At 38.3% G+C, this 23,761-nt stretch overlaps 1 protein-coding gene across 4 annotated transcripts in view; it reads right to left on the minus strand.

Annotated features, from left to right (window-relative positions):
* The window catches only part of LOC126335244 (adenylate cyclase type 8), a 1,717,934-nt gene that overhangs the window by 25,183 nt on the left and 1,668,990 nt on the right, over nucleotides 1–23,761 (minus strand). For all 4 annotated transcript variants that reach the window (XM_049998287.1, XM_049998288.1, XM_049998286.1 and 1 more), the window contains 2 exons: nucleotides 12,683–12,920; nucleotides 2,919–3,045 (listed from right to left, as the gene is read on the minus strand). In XM_049998287.1, the coding sequence (XP_049854244.1) occupies nucleotides 2,919–3,045; nucleotides 12,683–12,920 (365 nt within the window). The remainder of the gene's footprint in view (nucleotides 1–2,918; nucleotides 3,046–12,682; nucleotides 12,921–23,761) is intronic.

Below are 23,761 nucleotides of genomic sequence, written 5' to 3' on the forward strand. Positions count from 1 at the left end.
TACCTTTTATACCTTGTGTATGCGATACTATTACCATTTGTGTGTGTGTGCTTATCACTGTTCCATAAGTTTTATCACCTCAGTCTAGGCACTGACACTTTAAGGAACTTAAAATCTTAAAAACACAGCTGCACGGGGGGACTTGTTTCCTAAAGGTTTCTGTTGAAGTGCTGCTTTTATAATTTGATAACTCATTTGAAACATAGTTGATCATCTAAGGCAGATAGTTAAATTCTAATACTTCTTGTTACTTCAATACAGCAACTCTTAAGTGTACATTCTTCATTCAAATAATTAAAATCATTTTGTATTTTATATAAGAACGAATAAATATATATGAGCTTCCACATGATTTTTCTTCTTTACAAGAGCTTTGGCTAATTTGAAATTTTTGATAGTACATCATTTATTGTTGTCATATTGATACAACAACAAATCAAGAAACTTCATTCATGGGCACATCCAAACATGATTTTTCCCTTTCTTTAATTCTGTTACATCCCCACATCATCCTAGTTTACTCACACTTGTTAAATTATTCCTGACTATTACATCATAGATGGATGAACTTCTTACTGAAATACACATGCTAATCTTCAAGAAAGGAGGAGCTGCTTGATGCAGTATTTAAATAACTCACCAATGCATCGTTCAAGAATGTATATTCCTCCACTGAGATAAAAACAAGCATTAAGACAGCCACAAAAAGATCATAGCAATGTACAGGCGACTGTGAAATCCAAAGACTTCTTGCTGTCCATTAAGGACATTACTAACTGAACAGGAAATATCTTGATGAGAGGGAATAATGCTGTACCCTATAAACACACCTATGAGATACAGGATCACCCAAAGACATCCAAGGATGCTTGCAAAATGCTGGAAAAAGATGGAATTTACAGGATTCCATGTAGTTTTGAAAACATGAACATGGATTTTAGTAAAAGAACAGTCAGAAAATTACTTGAAGAACACAAGAGTAACTGTAGAAGGCGAGAAACAGACAGATCAGACTTCATGAAACATGCTTTGCTAACAGAAGACCACTGAATTTGATTTGATTTGATAGATTCTGGCAGCCACAAGGGAAACCATGAAAGGATATACAGAGGCCATAGAGACTGTTATATATCTTAAAAAAATTAATAAGGAGCAGGGTGTAAAACTGACTGATATGTATATTCCGGTGTTGAGGAAAATGTGTACCAGTATTGCACCATGGGATGACAGCAATAGTGGGCAGCAGCAACCAATGATGACCAAGTGCATTCACGTATTCAAAATGTGTGACATCACACCTCTGTGCAGGAGTGCATGGAAACGGAATTTACCTTCTGTCAGTAGAGTGTCAGGATGTGATTCGGACCTTCAAAAATGCTACAATCCCCCTTGAAAATTCCCTTTGTATTTGGTCTTGAAATGGCAGATTTCAAAAAGATATTCACCTGATCACAGTATAAGGGCTAGGAATACTTTAAAAGTGTAACATTTCCAGCCATGATAGTTTACATTTTACAGCCTCAGATAGGCTGCAATGATTCTATTGTATCCACAGGCTGCAACCTGTGACACACCACTGACCGTACAGGCATGTATTGCAGGTTCCCACAGTTCAGGTCCATTAATTACACTGCTCTCAGGTTGGGTGGTAGATTCAGCAGGAGAGGACCAAACAGCGAGGTCATCAGCCCCATCAGATTATGGAAGGATGGGGAAGGAAATTGGCCATGCCCTTTCAAAGAAATCATCCTGCCATTTGCCTGAAGTGATTTAGGGAAATCATACAAAACCTAAATAAGAATGGATGGACGTGGGTTTGAACTGTTGTCCTCCCGAATGCATGTCCAGTGTGCCAACCACTGTGCCACCTCACTCAGTGCTCTCAGGAGAGTGATGGAAACAGTCTGGTTCAACACAAATATACTGGATTGTTTTCAAATGAACTTCCAGCAGCCACAACAATACCGCGTACTGTCAGCCTAACCACTAGCAGCACATGTATCACAGTAAACAGTGATGCCATCACAGGTACCTCCAAGAAACTATGTGCTTGCCGAATACTCCAGTGGTATCCTTCCACTGGGCAGGTATTTAGGATGCTGTCCAGCTGGCTACAGCTAGTTTGCACTCCAGGCTTATGCGTAACATGTCTAGCAGCCCATCACTTGGAGTTCACATTTCAGCCCTTGTCTCACTGTACTTCATCTCAACTGTCCTAAAGCTACTCTCTTGCTGGATCTGGTCTCAGTTGTCCTTGAGTACCACTACAACACTGCATAGATCTCATCTTCAGTCATCCTCAAGCTCAACATCTCCCTGGACTTCATCTTCAACCGTCCATCGACTCAGTGCCTTGCAGTAACCTGTCTCCACTTTCACGTCGAGCAGCTTACCACTCACTGCGGACGATGATCTCACAGACATTGTCTCTCTAAGAACATTCCAGTGCAATGTAAGTTATTGATAGTCAGTCTGGATCAAGTAGAGCAAAGTCACATTTGAAGAAACTGTGTTGTTATATTTTGTTTGTAAGACGTAAGAAACGTATCGTTGTTCCTCACTAACTGTTTACGTCAGTTGTTGTGTGTTCTTCCCCTATGTTACAACTACAGAAGATTTCATACAACCTACTGGCACTTCAGTGCCATGACTTGTGTCAGAGAAGGATAGTCATGTGAAAAACAGTTCTGCTTAATCTACAGTGTGCTCTTTTAAGGAGGTGGTGTCTAATATTTTGTACAGTTGAGCTTATATTTACTATTTCTGTCACCAGGCGGTGACTCTTTTAAAATTCAGTTAGCATTTGGGTGTGTAAGAGATAAGTGATATTTATATCTATATTGCTGTGTAATGACCATGCTTGTTGCAACTGCCAATAATGAATACTATGCATATAATCTTTAAAAAATTGTACATACCAATAATTTCATTCAGCAAACGAATGCACTCCATTCCTTTGTTTATGTCCTCTGAATAAAATTCTGTGAAGTTGGGTATACTTGCAAACATCACTCCAACTTTGTCACGGGACTGGGAATACAGCTCCTGTTTAATTAAAATATGAAAAAATAATTGACTATTTAGGTTTCCTTTCAGAATAGGGTAAATATCTGCCAACAACTGAGTTTCTTACATATTCAGAGGCAGGCCGTTTTTTGTATGATATGGTTGAGCTAGCAAGAGAACTTTCAAATGTAATAGTAAAAACAAAATGCAAGCAGAGAGAGAGAGAGAGAGAGAGAGAGAGAGAGAGAGAGAGAGAGAGAGAGAGAACAGGTGCTTAGCTACAGGTTCATTTATGTAGTAGAGGCAGGGTGTCTAAAGATTTTCTGAGGATCAAATTCATGACCTTTTCACGACTTTTTGTTTACCTCTTTAGTTATATTCATGACCTCTCAACAATGTGTGTGGTACAATTACAAAAAACACTTTTGTTTATGAACCAGAAAGCTGGTTGAAATGAAAGATGAATGCAATTATTCTTGTATCACTTAAACTGTATGTCAGTGCCAATAATGTAATTGTGTATAACTTGTAGTATACTGTTCATCAAATGCTATAAAAACATTAAACTCTCACACAGGATGGGTTATAGCTGTTTTCAGAGATATTTGTCATCACATCAATCAAAATACAAATTGTTTTCACAAAGTAATGTAGAGAAAACTAACAATTTTCCTTGAGACAATATAACAGTTCTGAAGGTACAAAACTTATGTCAACTGTTCAAATGTTAAACTTCTTAGCAAAGTATTCAATGTATAAGTTTCTTGCTAAACTTGAAATTTCGACACAGAGAACTTCAGGTGCTTCTTTTTCATTTTCTATAATGATTCTTTTTTATTTTTGAGCTCTTTTATTTATTCAACTATTCTTCTTCTAAGATTGGCAACTTCATTTTCAAGTCTTCTACTCTTTTTCATGGAGATTTCTTCACAGCTAGTACCACTGATTTTGTAATGTCCACATTCAGTTGTTTCTCACTATTAAGAAAACTGTCTAATGATTTATTGCATTGTAAACACTCCTTTTTACAATAATGGTATTGTCTTGCAACTTTCTACTAAAATTTCTTTGTTACCATGAGAGCCTCTTTCTAATGCAGTATTTTCATGAAACATGCATACCATCTTCTGCACAAACTTGATGAAGCTACTCTCTGCACTCTGCAGTACATTCATCAGAAAGTAATCAAGTTTGTCCTTAATAGGATTGAAATGTTCCAGTTGTTTTTCAGAATATACACAAAATTTAATGTATTCTCTCTTCACTATGTCAGCTGTTGAGAGAACCATGTGTTTCTTTGACACAAATACTCCAAGTGCAATTGTCACTCAAGAATTTCTCAAAATGGAGCTCTGTTTAACTTTGGGTGATAAAAATGAGCCACCTTTGACTGTCCTTAATTTCAAAGGACTCTTCTCAGTAATTTTTGAACATAGACTTTGCAAAATAAGGATATCCTTCTCCGTATATTTCTTGCTAGGAGCCATACTGATTTGCCAATTGCCAATTGTGCAGTCACATTTGAAGAAACTGTGTTGTTATATTTTGTTTGTAAGACGTAAGAAATGTATCGTTGTTCCTCACTAACTGTTTACGTCAGTTAACTGGTGTTGTTTGCTTTGTCACTGGGTTGTGCTGTCCCTACCTGCATTTTGTTGCACTGTTTCCATTGTTTTTCATTATTTAACACGTCAATACAAACAGTGATCGCAATTTTGATACCAAAAATTATTTAACTGACGGTTGCGTACATTGGTGCTTTTATGGAAACTGAAAGCACATGTCTGAGTTGTCTGCACAGCATACTTTCAGTAAATAGAGGTGAAATGAACGTCCTTATCTGCAAGTAGTAGTAGTACAATGTGGGAAACATTTTGGCTGGTGAGATATCAATTTTACCCTGATCATCCTTAACATCTTTAAAACAAGATAAAAATTACAATAGCTTTATATTAATTATTAAATACCTCCTTTAAGGAAATGTCTTTCCAAAAATGATACAGCTTAAAAAGACTTAAACAGAAGGGGGAGTGGACAGAGTTATAGAAACAGCTGTTCTAACTGAAACTCTTCCAGTAACATATGAGATGGCAGCACTTTTATGGCAGAGCTACAATTTCTGCATAATTTCCAGTATGTGTATACATCACATATAGCTCAATGAAGCCACAACTTAAGACTTCTCCATCCCCACCACCCACTATAGGTTTCAAACCACAGTCTGGGCTCTACTAACATGTCTTGCACAGACAGAGACACAAATCCACTACAGATAACAGAAACTATAAGAGTTTTTCCCACGTGGAATGTTTCGCTCCATTATATTCATATCATTAATTTGAACCCAACAATTACGTTTGTTATTGTCACTGTTGCATTTCAAAATCTTTTCTGTCGTCTTATTTTCTCTTTCAGTTTCTGCCAGTAGTTTCACTTTGTAGTCACCTTCTCCTTTTTACCGAATCTACTATACAATTTTATCCCGCCTATATATACTCAATAATACGTAACCCACTTCCAAACCCTAACCAATTTTTTTTTCCGCTTTCAACACTACCGCTGCTATAAAATCTACCATTTCTAGTTCACAAACAGTTCCTTTCACCTATTAAACAACCATTTCGGCTAGTTCTAATAACTTTCGCTTTATTTCCATTTCCGTTTTTCCCACATCACTGATCATTTGTAACCGCTTCCCACAGGTTTTAACGTCATTATTTCTTCATCAGACAATTGTTAGCTTAGTTTTCATAGTCTGCCACCTCAAAACCCCTCCTTTTAAAACATTTACACGTACTTTTTTTGAAATTTTCCAGAATTTCTCCACCCTTTAACGTGTTTTGGCGGCAACACAACCACCTAACCTTTATGCAGATCGTTGTCTACTAACCCAAGTTCACCACAGGATCAACATAGCCCAGCTTTAACCAACACTTTTTTGCCTTTTTTCACAGCAGATTTCCAGTTGCTTTCTAGTTCACCTTTATCTTTCCCCATATATTTTTATTTTCATTTACATTTCAGCCTCATGTTACACTTTCCCCTTCTAATACCATGTCACCCTCACAACACCCCCACAATGACCCCATTAGGTTTTATTTACATTCCCTCCACAAACATGCCCTCATTCTAGCCAGATTACGCTCCTATATTTTATTTTCTCAGGCTTGTCTGACATTTGGCATTACCCCCAAAGGCCTCACACTTAAAAAGTTCCCATCTCTGGCTGCAACCCTTCTTTCCATCAGTCCCTATACCAGTTCCCAACTGAACAATCCATTGCCCTCACCCACCTAATCCTTCACTTACACATCAAGTCAACTCCTATCCTTAATAAAAGTCCTCAATCTTTCCTCTCCCACATCCACACCAGCTATCCAAAGCATTGCAAACTAGAACAGCATGCCACCCTCCACCTCAAAAAACTATCCAATCTCCTGGTTTCCCACATCCAGAAAGGCGACTCACTCACCCATCACAACCTTTCCAGCAAACCTCAACCTCCTCTTATTGCACACAAACCCAGTCTCTCCCATCTACTCAATCTCCCACTTCCAGCTCCACTCCCTCCAAAACCTCAAAATTCCAATCAACACAATCTGGAAACACAACACCCTAATTCAGTAGTTAACCTTTCCTCCAAACCTCTCTCCCGATCGAAAACCTCTGTCCTATCCAAAGACCTCACCTTCAGCCCCATTCCCAGATTCAACCAAACAGCCCTCGTCAAAGATTTACTGTACTACATTCGCACTCTCTGCTGGAAATATCACTTTGCCACGAAGAAAAATGATCCTAATCCTACTCCTAATGATCCAACTCCCCAAGAAACTATCCAAATTGAACCCTGCCTGGAACAGTTCCGTCCTCCGACACAGTGGGACCCACCTCCTCTTCCTCAAAATCACCCTCTCCAAACCTTCCAGGAATTTCTGACTTCCAGCCTTGCCTATCAATCCTTCTCAAAAAATCCTTAATCCTACTCCCAACATCACCACTGATGAAGCCCAGGCTATCCGTGATCTGAAGGCTGACCGATCCATCGTCATTCTTCCGGCGGACAAGGGTTCCATGACCATGGTACTTGATCGTCGGGAGTATGTGGCTAAGGGACTGCGTCAGCTTTCAGACAACACCACATACAAAGTTTGCCAAGGTAATCCCATCCCTGATGTCCAGGTGAAGCTTCAAGGAATCCTCAGAACCTTAGGCCCCCTACAAAACCTTTCACCTGACTCCATCAACCTCCTGACCCCACCGACACCCCGCACCCCTACCTTATACCTTCTTCCTAAAATTTACAAACCCAATCATCCCGGCCACCCCATTGTAGCTGGTTACCAAGCCCCCACAGAACGTATTTCTGCCTACATAGATCAACACCTTCAACCTATTACATGCAGTCTCCCATCCTTCATCAAAGACACCAACCACTTTCTCGAACGCCTGGAATCGCTTACCTAATCTGTTACCCCCGGAAACCATCCTTGCAACCATTGATGCCACTTCCTTATACACAAATATTCTGCACGTCCAGGGCCACGCTGCGGTGGAGGAGTTCTTTTCATGCCGATCACCTGCCACCCTACCTAAAACCTCTTTCCTCATTACCTTAGCCAGCTTCATCCTGACACACAACTTCTTCACTTTTGAAGGCCAGACATACCAACAATTAAAGGGAACAGCCATGGGTACCAGGATGGCCCCCTCGTACGCCAACCTATTCATGGGTCGCTTAGAGGAAGCCTTCTTCGTTGCCCAGGCCTGCCAACCCAAAGTTTGGTACAGATTTATTGATGACATCTTCATGATCTGGACTCACAGTGAAGAAGAACTCCAGAATTTCCTCTCCAAACTCAACTCCTTTGGTTCCATCAGATTCGCCTGGTCCTACTCCAAATCCCATGCCACTTTCCTTGGCGTTGACCTCCATCTGTCCAATGGCCAGCTTCACACATCCGTCCACATCAAACCCACCAACAAGCAACAGTACCTCCATTATGACAGCTGCCACCCATTCCACATCAAACGGTCCCTTCCCTATGGCCTAGGCCTTCGTGGCAAACGAATCTGCTCCGGTCCGCAATCCCTGAACCATTACACCAACAACCTGAAAACAGCTTTCACATCTCGCAACTACCCTCCCGACCTGGTACAGAAGCAAATAGCCAGAGCCACTTCTTCGTCCCCTCAAACCCTGAACCTCCCACAGAAGAACCACAAAAGTGCCCCACTTGTGACAGAATACTTTCCGGGACTGGATCAGACACTGAATGTGGCTCTCCAGCAGGGATACAACTTCCTCAAATCCTGCCTTGAAATGAGATCCATCCTTCATGAAATCCTCCCCACTCCACCAAGAGTATCTTTCCGCCGTCCACCTAACCTTCGTAACCTCTTAGTTCATCCCTATGAAATCCCCAAACCACCTTCCCTACCCTCTGGCTCCTACCCTTGTAACCCCTCCGGTGTAAAACCTGTCCCATGCACCCTCCCACCACCACCTACTCCAGTCCTGTAACCCGGAAGGTGTACACGATCAAAGGCAGAGCCACGTGTGAAAGCACCCACGTGATTTACCAACTGACCTGCCTACACTGTGAAGCTTTCTATGTGGGAATGACCAGCAACAAACTGTCCATTCACATGAATGTACACAGGCAGACAGTGTTTGTTGGTAATGAGGATCACCCTGTGGCTAAACATGCCTTGGTGCACGGCCAGCACATCTTGGCACAGTGTTACACCGTCCGGGTTATCTGGATACTTCCCACTAACACCAACCTGTCTGAACTCCGGAGATGGGAACTTGCCCTTCAGTATATCCTCTCTTCTTGTTATCCGCCAGGCCTCAACCTCCGCTAACTTCAAGTTGCCGCCGCTCATACCTCACCTGTGTTTCAACAACAACTTTACATCTGTACTTCCGCCTCGACTGACATCTCTGCCCAAACTCTTTGCCTTCACAAACGTCTGCTTGTGTCTGTGTGTATGCGGATGGATATGTGTGTGTGTGCGAGAGTATACCTGCCTTTTTTTCCCCCTAAGGTAAGTCTTTCCGCTCTCGGGATTGGAATGACTCCTTGCCCTCTCCCTACATCCTTTCGTCTTTCCCTCTCCTTCCCTCTTTCCTAAAGAAACAACCGTTGGTTGCGAAAGCTTGAATTTTGCGTGTATGTTTGTGTGTCTATCGACCTGCCAGCGCTTTGGTTTGGCAAGTCACATTATCTTTGTGTGTGTATATAATTTTTGTTTGTTAAATGGACTCTTGGGTACAAGGAGGATAGCACTAACTTGCTACTCCCTTCTAGAGCCGCACCTGACTGACACATAACACAAAATTCATGACCACCCACTGAATTTCATTATCTTTTCTTTACTTTCATGATCATCTTTTCATTTTCATTACTTTTTCATGGTTGTCATGATCTGTAGATATCCTATAGAAGAGAAGAAAGGAATTGGGAAAATAAAACCAAACAAAGATTTGAACTAGTGAGCTGTCAGAAACTGCATTGCTAACTTAACTGCTATAATCTATTCTTGCTTACTCAAAGTAATGTAACTCATAAAAATTAGCCATAAAGCAGCTGTTTTGGAATGTGTCTGTGGTGGTGGTGGCCATTGTGGAGATGGTGGTGCAGGCAGAGGAAGAAAGTGGCTCAGAGAAAAAGGAATGAGCTCAACTGAATGTGTTGAGGAGCTTGTCGTTTTGTGTAGCCCAGTTTAACTCATACTATAAAGGAAAAAAAGCAAACATTATTGAAAGGGGAGAGGAAGTAGGGGAAGATAAAAAAGGAGATGACTTATTGGAGAAAGAATCTGAAACAGCCCTGGAACATCTAGGTCAAAACAAGGTATCTGGAATAGACAACAATGCCACAAAAGTATCAAGATCTTTGTGAAATCATGAGAAAAATATGTCAGCTAGTATACTACATACAGATCCTCAGATTTCAGGAGAATGTAACAAATATAATTAATATACAGGAAGCAGTCGTAGATCACATATTGTTTGATTTATTTTGACTGATCTTGCTCATCAGCAGATGGAAGTAACTTTGGATATTCGTTGTGATCTGTGGCTGTGTTTTTTGACTCAATTACAATGGCCACTGCATCTGCTGCAGGTCATGTCTGCCTTATCTAAGAATGTAATAACCACTATTTGAAACACAGCAGGTGCTGACAGAAGTGAATACTACCAACCTCAGTTTAGTATGTCACAGCTGAAAAATACTAAAAAGAAATTATTTACAGAAGAGTGAAAAGACTGACAGAAGCGTACACCAGGGAATATGCGAGGCAATACTTGCCCTATGACTTATCTTAGAAAATAAATTTAAAAAACGATCAACCTGTAGTTACAGCATTTGTAGTTTAGAGATATGTTTTAATAATGTTGACTGGAATACACTCTTTGTAATCCTTCAGGTGTTGAGGATAAAACACAGGGAGGCAAAGCTCATCTACAATTTGTACAGAAACCAGACAGCAGTTATGAGTTGAAGTACATGAGTGGTAGAAACTACTTGAGTAGCTAGTGAAACAGAGCTGTTGGGTGTTTCCATGTTAGTCAATCCGTACATTAAGTAAGCAGTAAATAAAGCAAAGAGCACATTCAGAAAGGGAATTAAAGTTCAGGAACAATAAATATGGCTTTAAGGTTTACTAATGATAATCCTGTCAGAGATGATAAACAACTTAGAACATAAGTTCAATCGAATGAAAAGTTCTTTTGAAAGAGGTTATAATATGAACTCCAAGAAGGCTAAAACAAAGTTGTTCTTGGGGTCTTTTGTTGTGGCCTGCCTGAATAAAATCTTCTTGGCTTTCAGGCCCATGGTGTTCCTCTTAGTTAGGCATGACAACATTATCTGAATTCTTCTAGAGGATGGGTGATGTGATACCATACTTTAATGACCATAAGACATACCTTAATTTTTAAGCAATAAAAAAAACATTTTTATTGTTTTTATTATTAAATTGCAAAGCAAGACTAAAAAAACTTAGTTTATAAAACTGAACTGACCTTTAAACTCCCTTAAAATCATTATCTGAAATTTCTTCTTCTTCCTCTTTATTGTTATCGTTGTCCTCTTCATACATAAGATGGTCTTGACTGCCACAAAAAGCATTTCTTATGCCACTCTTCTTGAAAGATGCAACAATAATATCTTCTCTCACTCCAGACCACAACTGTTTTACAGATAGCTCTGTATGGCCATTTTTAAGACTGGTAAGAATTTGATATTCAGCACTAGACATTTTTATATTAATTTTGAGTATAAGGCACACCTGAAGCTTTTAGGCAATTTTTCGAAGAAAAAAGTGCATCTTATAGTCGGTAAAATACAGTATGTGTGCAGTGAGGCAAGCAGTGCAGTTTCTGCCAGGCATTGAACTGAGGGAAGTCAGGTAAGAAGGGGTGCCAGTACAACACTTGTGAACCGTTCCCAGCTCCTTGCAAGTATCTTTCTTCTTTTCTGTTCAGTGTCCAGAGCCTGTTCCCATCCCCTACAAAGTGTGTACCCTGATCTCAGTTAAAATTGTTGAAGTTCCTCAGTTAAAATTGTTGAAGTTCCTCAGTTAAAATTGTTGAAGTTCCTCAGTTAAAATTGTTGAAGTTCCTCAGTTAAAATTGTTGAAGTTTATTCTAATTTCAGCAGCCTCCAAATAACAGAATCCCAGTATGATGATGCATGAACAAAGAACATTCTCTTTCCAAATTCCGTCTTGTGCCTGTTCAGTCATGGCCATCTTTCTCAAGTTCCCTTTTCTTGGTGTGTTGTATGTGTTCGGCATAATTTTCAGCAACTGTGCTAATTGTTTGGCCTATGTAGATGCAGCTGTATTCACAGAGGACCATATACACATTGGGTCATCTTCAGCAGAACGTAACAGATCTTGTATCTTGGAGAAAGGACAGAACATTGGTCTTAATCCATGTCTCTACTACATACTTCCTATTTTGATGTTATTCACCCCACAGTAAGGAAGAACTCTGGTCAACTTGGCCTCAGTCAATTGCACCTGAAAGCATTCACAATTTCTCCCTTGCTGTAAGAACTTTTTCTGAAAATGAGTCTCGAATGTTGCAGTTCAGATTGTAGATAGTAGTTATCAGACATCATCTTTCCTCTGTGTACCAACGTCTTCAGGAGTGTTTTCTTGTGCATACAATTGTGACACTTTAAGTGATTACACATATTTTAAATGGAATAAAGGTCTAATCTTAACAATTTCTGAAAATTTCATTAATTTTACACACGATTCCAGCACTAGAACAATTTCAATAAAACCTTGCATCTCTTTACAGACTAGTGAATTACGCATGAACATGGAAACCACTAGTTTGAAGGATTAATATGGGGAAAAAAAAAAGGCTTATGGCAAGAAGCGCAGGCGCACCCCCCCCCCCCCTCCCCTCACACACACACATGTAAGAGAGGAAGATAGAGACAGAGAGAGAAAGAATGAAATAGAGACAGGGAAATGTTGAGCACAAAAAGAGAATGTAACTGTATTGTCAGTTTATTTGCCATGAAGTAAAGCAAACATACATCTAGACTATAAAGAGAGGTTGGCAGTAACTTTCACTGCATTTTGTGAATGTCTTCTTGCTCTCTTTCATTAGTAACAATATTCTATTGTTTAGTACAGTACATGAACTAACCTCAGTTCGGCGATCTTCAGATAAGAAATGTTTCGCAACATGGTCTGGTAAAATGTTTTTCAGTAACTGCGTATTATTTTGCCGTGTTTCCATCATGTCTGCCAGTTCTCGTTCAGCCTGTTGTTTCCAGAGGAAATCGAGTCTTGATGTTACTTCCACAAGGCGTGCATGATATATCACCATAATCAGAAAAACAGTGAGTAGCACCAGCATTTGTGTATAAAGTGGTAGTGTTGACCTAGAGATACAAACAAAATATTAGAATATAATCTTTCATATGAAGTTTCACCAGAAAGTGAGTCTTGCTTTCAGACATATGTTCATTCATAGCTCTAAAGCGGATTTATCACTCCAATTTAAGCAAATCAAAATGTGTAAACTGTGCACTTAAAGTTTTAGTAAATGCTTAACATTTGGCAAGGCATGAGATGCCCACAGAATGCTCTCTAACCCACTACAAGTTACACTCTCCAACACAGGACATAAGAAGAGGGAAAAAAGAGGCAAAATAAAAATGATGACAGTCACACACACATACTAGAAACTGGTTTGAAGAGTCAAAGGACTTTCTTCATTAACTGCTACAATCTCTGACATTTTCGAACTCCACATGCTTCTACAGAAGGACTGCTTACAGGTTTCCACATGTTGAGGTACATGTGAGTTAGTTAATTAATCACATTTCTTAGATAAATGTAATCACTTCTACAAAAATATAAGAGACAACTTCTGTAGCTTCTGTTATCTATCCAACATGCCTGCTGCTCTAGTGACTATTGCATGTCTCTCACATCTTGCATGTAAGTTACTATCTTGAAGATAACTGGATCAATGCAATAATTATATACTGAAACTTTAAAGTTATTAAAATATCAAGGGCTTTCTTGGAGTTAGAATCTACTTAATGACTGCATCAGAGAAGAATAACAACTGATATGATAGCTTTGCTGACCTCATACTGAATGTGTTGTGGTCAACAAGAGGTTTAGAAATGTAAGATTGGCCTTTGGAGTCTAATGCTTTCTTCCTAATGGAAGGAAGTTTGAGGTGGGCACACTTAAAGAAGAACACACAATCCAAAAGAGAAACAAAAGTGATGCAAATGAGCATTTAACAGCATCTACATCTGAATGTCATATACTCACTGTAGTCAGTGAAGTAAGCTTTCACATGATTTCACAGCTTGGTGAATGTGTATCAGAGACACCTCATAATTGAGCTGACTGATTCTTTTGGAGCAGAACATAAAATGTTATAGTGTTAACAACAGCATCTCACTACATTCAGCTTCATATTGTTCAAGAAGAATGTAGAATATGTGTTGCCTATGATGCAAACTTTTCTATCCATACACTACAAAACTTAAAACAGTGATACCTTCTACACCCAAAGAGGCACAATAACAAAATCACTTAGGGTGAGACATATAATCAAAGGAAATATGGGAGAGAATGGAATATATTCCTACATTCAAAATAAATGTTTATGCAGGTAACATCACGAATAGCAGTAGTATAGAAATTCACAGAGCGAAAATGATGAATTGCAGTCTGTCCCTGTCTGAAAACACACAAACGTGTCATTCAAAAGCAGAAAATTATTAGACAAAAATTACACATGGTTTGTAGCTCAATTTCAATATCTCTATATCATATATTGATACAGCATCCATAATAAACTCAGAATAGAATTTCCACAGAAATCTACTTGCATCTTCTGTGAAACATGATTGCAACCTCTTTCTATACTTCTGTGAAACATGATTACAACCTCTTTCTATACCAAGGAATAAGTCAGTTTTACAATTAAAATACAATTTTCCAGCGAAAAATATAACACAATAGAGACCACTTAGATGATTTTCTTATGCTACTCTTTTTTTTTATTATAGCGATGTGTGTTTAACTATGTTCAGTGTCTCACTCTCATTAAAACACACACACACACACACACACACACACACACACACACACACACACAGAGAGAGAGAGAGAGAGAGAGAGAGAGAGAGAGAGAGAGAGAGAGAGAGAGAGAGAGAGAGAGAGACAGAGAGAGAGAGAGAGAGAGAGAGAGAGAAGAAATAAGATGCACCCCCAGTGTCAAAGGGTGGAGGGTAAGAGAATCTCAGTGGAGACAAAGTTTTATCATATTATTCATTAACAAAAATTGTTCACAATATCACCACTCTAAACCAAAGTTTTTATGTTGTAATTGCAATGCAACTGCTCAACAGATCTCCTTCTCTTTTTTTTTAAAAAAAAAGTATCAAAGAAGACAATACACTATAAGTTACAGTTACTAATCTTACTATTCAGTATTACAATCACACACACTGTTTTCTATAATAATTCAAAACGATTAAACTGATAAAAAATGCTATAGTTTATGAAATATAAATTGATCTTTACTCTTTGGTTAAGAAACATTGATTATATCAATTGTATACACATGTCTTTGTATGTGACCTTTGTATATCTTTGTAGTTGGAGTCAGTCTGTCTGTATGGAGTAGTGAGATGGAATTTGGCATGAGCTGTCTTACTGTAATTATGAACACATTATCTGCCTGTATTGCAATGTCAGAATTAAATTTAGTGTTCGTTAAAATGTTGATGTGAAGAAAATTCTCAGCATCATAACATTATTACAATGTACACATCTTCAAGTAACAAGTGTGTCTTGCAGCATGCAGAATCTACCATCTCGATGAACAGTCAGACAATAGTTTCATCAATCACAAAGTTAAGCAGAAATAATGATCTTTTAATTATTCTATCTACAACTGCTGTTACTAATACATATTTACTATACAAATGCATACAAAGTCAGTAATTTCCAGAGTTTGCTGATTTAGTACTACAATTATTGTAGTCAACAGATGAAGGGGTGGGTTAAAACTTGTGGTCTCAGTTCTGAGATAGAAATAAACGTAGATATGAACTGAAATGATATGTATGTTGCAGGTAATTAAGGAAAACAGAAATATCATTAACTGAAGCAAAAAGAAATTTCTTTTTCCAATGAAGGGTGAGTAATAAACTAATGGAGATGTATAATAACAGACTTTTGACCCAGTCAACAATGGTAGCAGATCAGATGTGAAAGGTAAGTACAAAGTGATTATTTTCTTTATCTTGGACTGTGTGTGAAGAACAGTTTTTAAAAACCACTAGTTTTGGGCTAAAAAAAGAAACTGGTGGGTATGAAAATTCATTAGACTTGGAAAATGGCAGCCAAAAAATTAAGCAAGGAAACAAACAGTCTGACTGAATCAAAAGGAGATTGTCAAATATAGAAAATTTGTTAGTGGAAAAAAAAATAATAATTTTGAGTTTTGGGATTCAAAAGTGAGAAATAATGAATGCTTTAAAAACAATAGGACAATTGTTTGAACAATATACACAACATCTAGATACAAAGATTGCAACTATAGGACAAGACATAAAAAACAATACTCAATGTTCAGGACCACAAAACATAACATTCCAAAGATTTGAGTCAAGAAGTAAAAGCAATACTCAGTGAATTAATGAAATTACAAACAAAGTGTAACTGTAGCATCAATAGCCTTAAATGAAGTATCCAGCAACATTTTTGAAGACTTGGGTATATCTGCTGTAGCCTGCAGAGAGGAATAGGTAACAGATTCTTATAATGTCATAAAAAATGTTGGCCTTTTAAATGAAGTAGCCAATGTTTAAAAAAATAATGTAGATGATCCTGTTATTGAGGCAGTATGTTTTCCAATTGTGAGAAAATGAACTTTCAACATTAGATGCAGAAAATCTTGTAGAACTTAAATTTAGTAACAATGAAACTGTTTGGGAAAGGTTGTCACTATTCTGTGAAACATGAAAGCTTGATTGGTTGGAGGAGTACCTGGACATATTTTGAAGACAATTTAATGTTAATTGGAAATAATTTAATATTCATGCAGTAATCGGTGATGACCAGTTTAAGTATTTCACTTGTTGAAAGAATAGCTGGTCATAACTTTACAGTAAAACTAATGGAAAAAGTAATCAAGTATGTGAATGCAAAATTATGTATGTGCTTTTTAAACAACTACACAGACTTGGAGTGTCTGATAGATGCTGTCTGGAAGACATAACAGTGATTTTTTTTAAAAAAATTTAAGTTTATAATGGATAAATCACTGCATGATTTCTTACTGGAAGTGATCAAATGAGGAACACTGATATTTTCTGTCTGTCTCTTACAGACGATGTAAAAGACTAAGGTTTTGGTAACAAACATCTTCTTATCCAGTCAGGTTACATTCTGTGAATGAATTATAATCTATACAGTGGTAGGATTGATACCATACAATGCTTACCTGATGTGTTTGCCTTTACTATTATTACATGACTTTAAGTATGTGGTAGGGTGATTAATAATGAAAAATTTTTCACTAGATGTGCTCTGCCCTTTAACATGTTTTGTTTGATAGAAAAACATTGGTTGAAGAAATCTAGGATTGTTGTTGTTGTTGTGCTCTTCAGTCCTGAGACTGGTTTGATGCAGGTCTTCATGCTTCTCTATCCTGTGCAAGCTTCTTCATCTCCCAGTACCTGCTGCAGCCTACATCCTTCTGAATCTGCTTAGTGTATTCATCTCTTGGTCTCCCTCTATGATTTTTACCCTCCACGCTGCCCTCCACCACTAAATTGGTGATCCCTTGATGCCTCAGACCATGTCCTACCAACCGATCCCTTCTTCTGGTCAAGTTGTGCCACAAACTTCTCTTCTCCCCATCCTATTCAATACCTCCTCATTAGTTTTGTATTCTACCAATCTAATCTTCAGCATTCTTCTGTAGCACCACATTTCAAAAGCTTCTATTCTCTTCTTGTCCAAACTATTTATCGTCCATGTTTCACTTCCATACATGGTTACACTCCATACAAATACTTTCAGAAAGTACTTCCTGACACTTAAATCTATACTCGATGTTAACAAATTTCTCTTCTTCAGAAACGCTTTCCTTGCCATTGCCAGTCTACATTTTATATCCTCTCTACTTCAACCATCATACGTTATTTTGCTCCCCAAATAGCAAAACTCCTTTACTACTTTAAGTGTCTCATTTCCTAGTCTAATTCCCTCAGCATCACTCGATTTAATTAGGCTACATTCCATTATATATGTTTTGCTTTTGTTGATGTTCATCTTATACCCTCCTTTCAAGACACTGTCCATTCCGTTCAACTGCTCTTCCAAGTCCTTTGCTGTCTCTGACAGAATTACAATGTCATCGGTGAACCTCAAAGTTTTTATTTCTTCTCCATGGATTTTAATACCTACTCTGAACTTTTCTTTTGATTCCTTTACTGCTTGCTCAATATACAGATTGAATAGCATCGGGAATAGGCTACAACCCTGTCTCACTCCCTTCCCAACCACTGCTTCCCTTTCATGACCCTCGGCTCTTATAACTGCCATCTGCTTTCTGTACAAATTGTAAATAGCTCTTCACTCCCTGTGTTTTACGCCTGCCACCTTCAGAATTTGAAAGAGAGTATTCCAGTCGACATTGTCAAAAGCTTTCTCTAAGTCTACAAATGCTGGAAACGTAGGTTTGCCTTTCCTTAATCTTTCTTCTAAGATTAATCTTAAGATCAGTACTGCCTCACGTGTTCCAATATATCTACGGAATCCAAACTGGTCTTCCCCGAGGTCGGCTTCTACTAGTTTTTCCATTCATCTGCAAAGAATTCGTGTTAGTATTTTGCAGCTGTGACCTATTAAACTGATAGTTCGGTAATTTTCACATCTTTTAACACATGCCTTCTTTGGGATTGGAATTATTATATTCTTCTTGAAGTCTAAGGGTATTTTGCCTGTCTCATACATCTTGCTCACCAGATGGTAGAGTTTTGTCAGGACTGGCTCTCCCAAGGCTGTCAGTAGTTCTGATGGAATGTTGTCTACTCCCAGATTAGGATTATTGGACCATTATTACAGTATCTATGTTGAAGTGCTTTTGGGGCTGTAATGTCATTTAATGTCTTTTGGGTTTTATTGCTGCTTAGTTTCATGGAAGTGTGTATGCGTGCTTTTATATACAGGATGATTATAATTAACGTCAATCTTTCAAACCATTGTAGAAATAACACCACTGGTGAGAATGCTGTCGAACTGCAACAGAATATTTTCGGAGAAGGGGGAAGTGTATGGCAGAAGAAAAATAAATAGTTACAAAATGTAGCGATAAATGGTGCTGTAAGCATCATAATTTAATAGTGGTCAACTACAAATGACAAATGAATCATACAACAATGAATAAGGTGTACATTTGGTATTAAACGAACTGTACTACTCAGTGTGCATGGGTGTACAGATGTGATACTGTTACTTAAGTAAGCCCATCCACCATGACAAGGTCATATCACATCAGATGGGAAAAATTGGTTTCAAATTGTCCTGAGGCCAAAAATCACATAAAAAGCATCAATCACATTGGTTTTTTAATTGTCCTGAGACCAAAAACTGCATAAAAAGCATCAGTCACAGTGGTTTTTAATTTTTCTGAGGCCAAAAACTGCATAAAAAGCATAAATCAAAATCACATTGGATTATTAGTTTCTATGTGAGCGTTGCAAGACACGTTCAATATGCTGTCCACAGTTTTCTGCAACAAGTTGAAATTGAGAAAGAGTATGTTCCACAACTGACTGAAGTGTTTTCAGGGTCATGTTCAGAACGTGTTGCGCAACGCGTGCCTTCAATGCTGCTACATTTGCAATTGGAACACTGAAAACAACATCTTTCACATAGCCCCACAGCCAGAAGTCAACGGATTAAGATCAGGTGATCGGGATGGCCAGGCTGTAGAGAAATGGCGGCTGATGATTCTATCATTTCCAAAATGACACTTCAGCAGATGTGTAACTGGATTTGGCAATGTGTGGAGGTGCGCCATCTGGCATAAAAATGACCCCATACACACATCTATGCTGTTGGAGAGCTGGAATGACGTGGTTGCACATAAGACACTCATAGCGCTTACCAGTGACGGTACTGGCAACAGGACCGGAAGCAACTGACTGTTCGAAAACATATGGCCCTATGATAAATGATGCTATAAACCTGCACCACACAGTGACCTTTTTCAGAATGAAGTGGTACTGGTTGATTTGTGTGTGGATTTTCTGTTGCCCATATTTGACAATTCTGTGTATTGACATATCCTGTCAGATGGAAGTGGGCTTCGTCTGTCCCCAAAATCTTCCACAGCCAATCATTGTCCACTTGCAAGTGAGCAAGAAATTCTAAAGCAAAGGTCTCTCTTGCTGGAAGATCAACAGGATGCAACTTGTGCACATGGATAATTTTGAATCAATAGCAAAGATGTTTCATAGGATTTTATGCACTGTGCTCATGGGCATGTCTGATGTTTGGACACACCACCTGCATTGCTGTGGCCACAGCTTCCACTGATGTTGAATCAATTTGATTCCTCCCTCTACCAGGTAGCACACTAAAAGAACCTATCTTTTTGAATTTCTGAATCATTTTCTACGCGGCAGTCATCGGACATACACCTTTTTTCAAACCCTTCAGCATCCGTAATTTCTGCAGAGTGACGTGTGTACAGACATCATTCCTGTAATACAGCTTTACAAGGAGAACATGATCCCGCATGGAGACAGTCATGGCAAACATTGCAGATGTGAAAGGAGGAAAAGCCACCACCCAGCATGTTTATAACTTCAGTGGATCATGAGCATGACAGGAGTTTTCATTTATATATTCTGACACCTACAGCGCCATCTACTGATCAATTTTCACACTATTTTTCTTCTTCTGACATACGTTTTCCCCCCTTCTCCGAAAACATTCCATTGCAATTTGACATTGTTCTGACCAATGGTGTTATTACTACGGCAATTTCAGAGTTTAACTTTAATTATAATCACCCTGTACATTTGGAACAAAATATCAGACTTGGTTTTTGCCTGTCAGCAACTGAACAGAACTGTCATGAAAAACTTAATCAACAAACATAATGTAACAGGCTTAACAAAAAAATCTACTCTCCAAATGGCAGCAGGAGAAGACACACATAAAAGAAGGTTATACTCATGTAAGCTTTTAGAGCTAGTGGCTCCTTCTTTTGGCAGAAGGGCTGAAGGGGAACAAAGTGGGGTGGAGGAAAAGGTCTGGAGAGGTAGATTTCAGAGAAGTTACCAAGAACTGTGGCACAGGGGAGACATACCAGACGGGATGAGAAGGAAAAACTGATTGTTAGGGACTGCACCAGATGAGATTTGAAAACCTGAGAGCTGAAAGGTGGAAGACAGGGCAATACACAAGACAAAGGTTACTGCAAAAACATCACGCATGATTTAATAACAGAGAAAAGCTAAGTGCACTATAGTGGGAGGGGGGTTGTGAAAAATAGACAAGTCAGAATATAAAAGACGGAGAAAACTAAAACGGAATGAAGAAAACAGTAGTTACTGTGAGGAAATTCTGATACAGAAGAAATTAACATAAATTAAGACTGGGTGGGTGGCGAGGACCAAGGACATGCTGTAGCACTAGTTCCCACTTGCAGAGTGCTGAGAAACTGGAACTGGTGTCAGGTGAATGAGGTCATGACTGCTATGTTGTAGAGCATTCTCTGCAACAGAATATTGTGTATTGCCAGAATATACCCTCTGCCAATGGCCATTCATCCTGACTTATAACTTGGTGGTAGTAAGGCTTACGTGATAGGCCGAACAGTGTTTACATAACAGGAGGTATATGAGATGAGTTGTTTCACGGGTGGCTCTCCCTTTAATAGGATATGTTTTGAAAGTTATAGGGCCAGAATCATTCCTGGACAATTATAACTTGTATCCTTACATCAAGTACTTCAATAATTTTTTTATGCGTTAATACACATATTGATGCTTTTTTTTTTACATCTCCTCTGGCTTACAGAGTTAAGATTTGGACACATTTTCAGTGATAATGTTTCTTATACTGCTGTTACAGGCACAACCACAATAGTCTGTTCTGCCAATAAGCATTGTGATTTTATATTGGTGGGTGGTTGCCGATGGACGCTACTCAGCTTAATTTCTGAGCCCTTCTCTTTCATACTGTTACCCTGTTTCTGTATCATTGTTGCTATCCTATCTTTCTTCCTGTGCTGATGTGTGATAGTTTGAGCTAAACTTCACTTAAAGTACCAGGTTTCTGTCTTTCTTCCCACCCACATATTTTGCAGCATCACACTTCCCTTGTAGCAGTGTCTGAACTACATTTATCTCTTGTTCGCTTTTGCCAATGAGTATGATATTTCTTCTGCAAATAATGAACTGTAAAGTGATGTGACTATTTAAGAGTTAAGTGATCTCTTTGAAAGGAAAAATAATATTTTATTATTTATGTCAAATGCACCATTTAACAAAACACATTTGCAATATATATTTTGCCTTAGGGAGTTAAAAAATATTTGAATAGATAAACTTACAAGTGTTGTATAATTTTTTTTATTTTGAAGATGGGTCAGACTTGGTGTGTTGTTGACACAGTTAACACTTGTATTATGGTACAGGAACTAACATCTCGTTATGAACTAATGCTTTTGAGATAAAATTTGACATAAGATAGCCATTTTCAAATTAATGTCCCAATATTATTATGTAATAGGTGCTTCATAAAGCAAGGAAACTGATTTTCAGAACACATAGATGAGAACTGACTGCAGTGTACCTACAAATACATTACGTACAGAATGATCTGTTATATGAAGTCGATGAGTTTAAGAATATGTTGAGATGGTAAATACTGAAGTAGTTTTTGTGAGATGTTGAAGAGATGCTGATCATGTTGATGAAATATTGATGAAAAGGTTGAAGACAGGAATAGGGAACTTTATTCTTTATTATGGGGTCATGTTTGACTATGACAAAGTATACAAGGCATGATCAACAAGTAATCGGAATTTTTTTAATTTCATGGGCTTTATACATATGATTTTCAAACATCTCTTTTTACTTTATTGACACGCATGTTTATGATGTACGTTTGTATTTTCAGCAGTTTTGAATATTTAGTTTATTGCTTACATTCAAAACGGTTATATGAGTTCTTAGGTGCTTAGTGAATTTTTAATTTCGAGAAAGATAGATCAAAGAGTTTGCATTACATTTTGTTTGAAAAATGAAATGAAGTGCAGCAATGCATATGAAATATTAACTGTGGCTTTTGGTGAATCTACTATGAGAAAGACATGAGTTTATGTGTGGTATAAATGTTACAAAGAAGGTCCAGAAGACATTGAAGATGATGATGATGACTGCCCTAGTACATCGTTACTAATGACAATGAGGAAAAAGTAAGGAAAATGGTTCTGGTAAATCACTGAATCACCACCAGACAGGTTGCTGATAGTACTGTCCCATCCTCTGGCCCACAACAAGCAAATTTTTTTTTACATGTTTTGGGAATGAAGTGTGTAGCAGTAAAGTTTTTCCTGAAACTGTTGAGTTTCAATGGAAAATGATGTCACATGGGCATGAATGAAGTTGACAATGATCTAGAACTTCTAAAGAAAGTCATAAGAACATGGGAATACAGTATGGCATTGAAACCAAGGTCCATTCATTCCAATGCAAACTTCCTGAAGAGCCATGACCAAAAGAACTTCAACAAATTCAATCACATATGAAGGTTCTTCTTACTGTTTTCTCTGATTACAATGGGATAGTGCATCATGAGTTCCTGCCTTATGGTTGTACAATTAATAAGGAATAATACCTGGAAGTTAGGTGCCATTTGCATGAAGCAATCTGAAGGAAACAACCAGAATTGTGGCAAAACCACTTGTGGAATCATAGCAATGCTCTTGCTTACATCTCAATTCCTGTTCATGAGAAACTGTTAAGTTGCCACAGCCTTCGTATTCACCAGACATGGCGCCCTGTGACTTCTTTCTATTTCTGAGACAGTACAGAATGAAATAACATTGTTTGGCAACCACTGGTGAAATGAAAGCAGAATCACTGAAGGAGCTGAACAACTTAGTGGAAAGTGAGTTCCAGAAGTGCTTCCAAGAATGGAGAAAGTGTTGGTGCAAGTGTAT

This window comes from Schistocerca gregaria, chromosome 2 (genome assembly GCF_023897955.1).
Source record: "Schistocerca gregaria isolate iqSchGreg1 chromosome 2, iqSchGreg1.2, whole genome shotgun sequence".
NCBI lineage: Eukaryota > Metazoa > Arthropoda > Insecta > Orthoptera > Acrididae > Schistocerca > Schistocerca gregaria.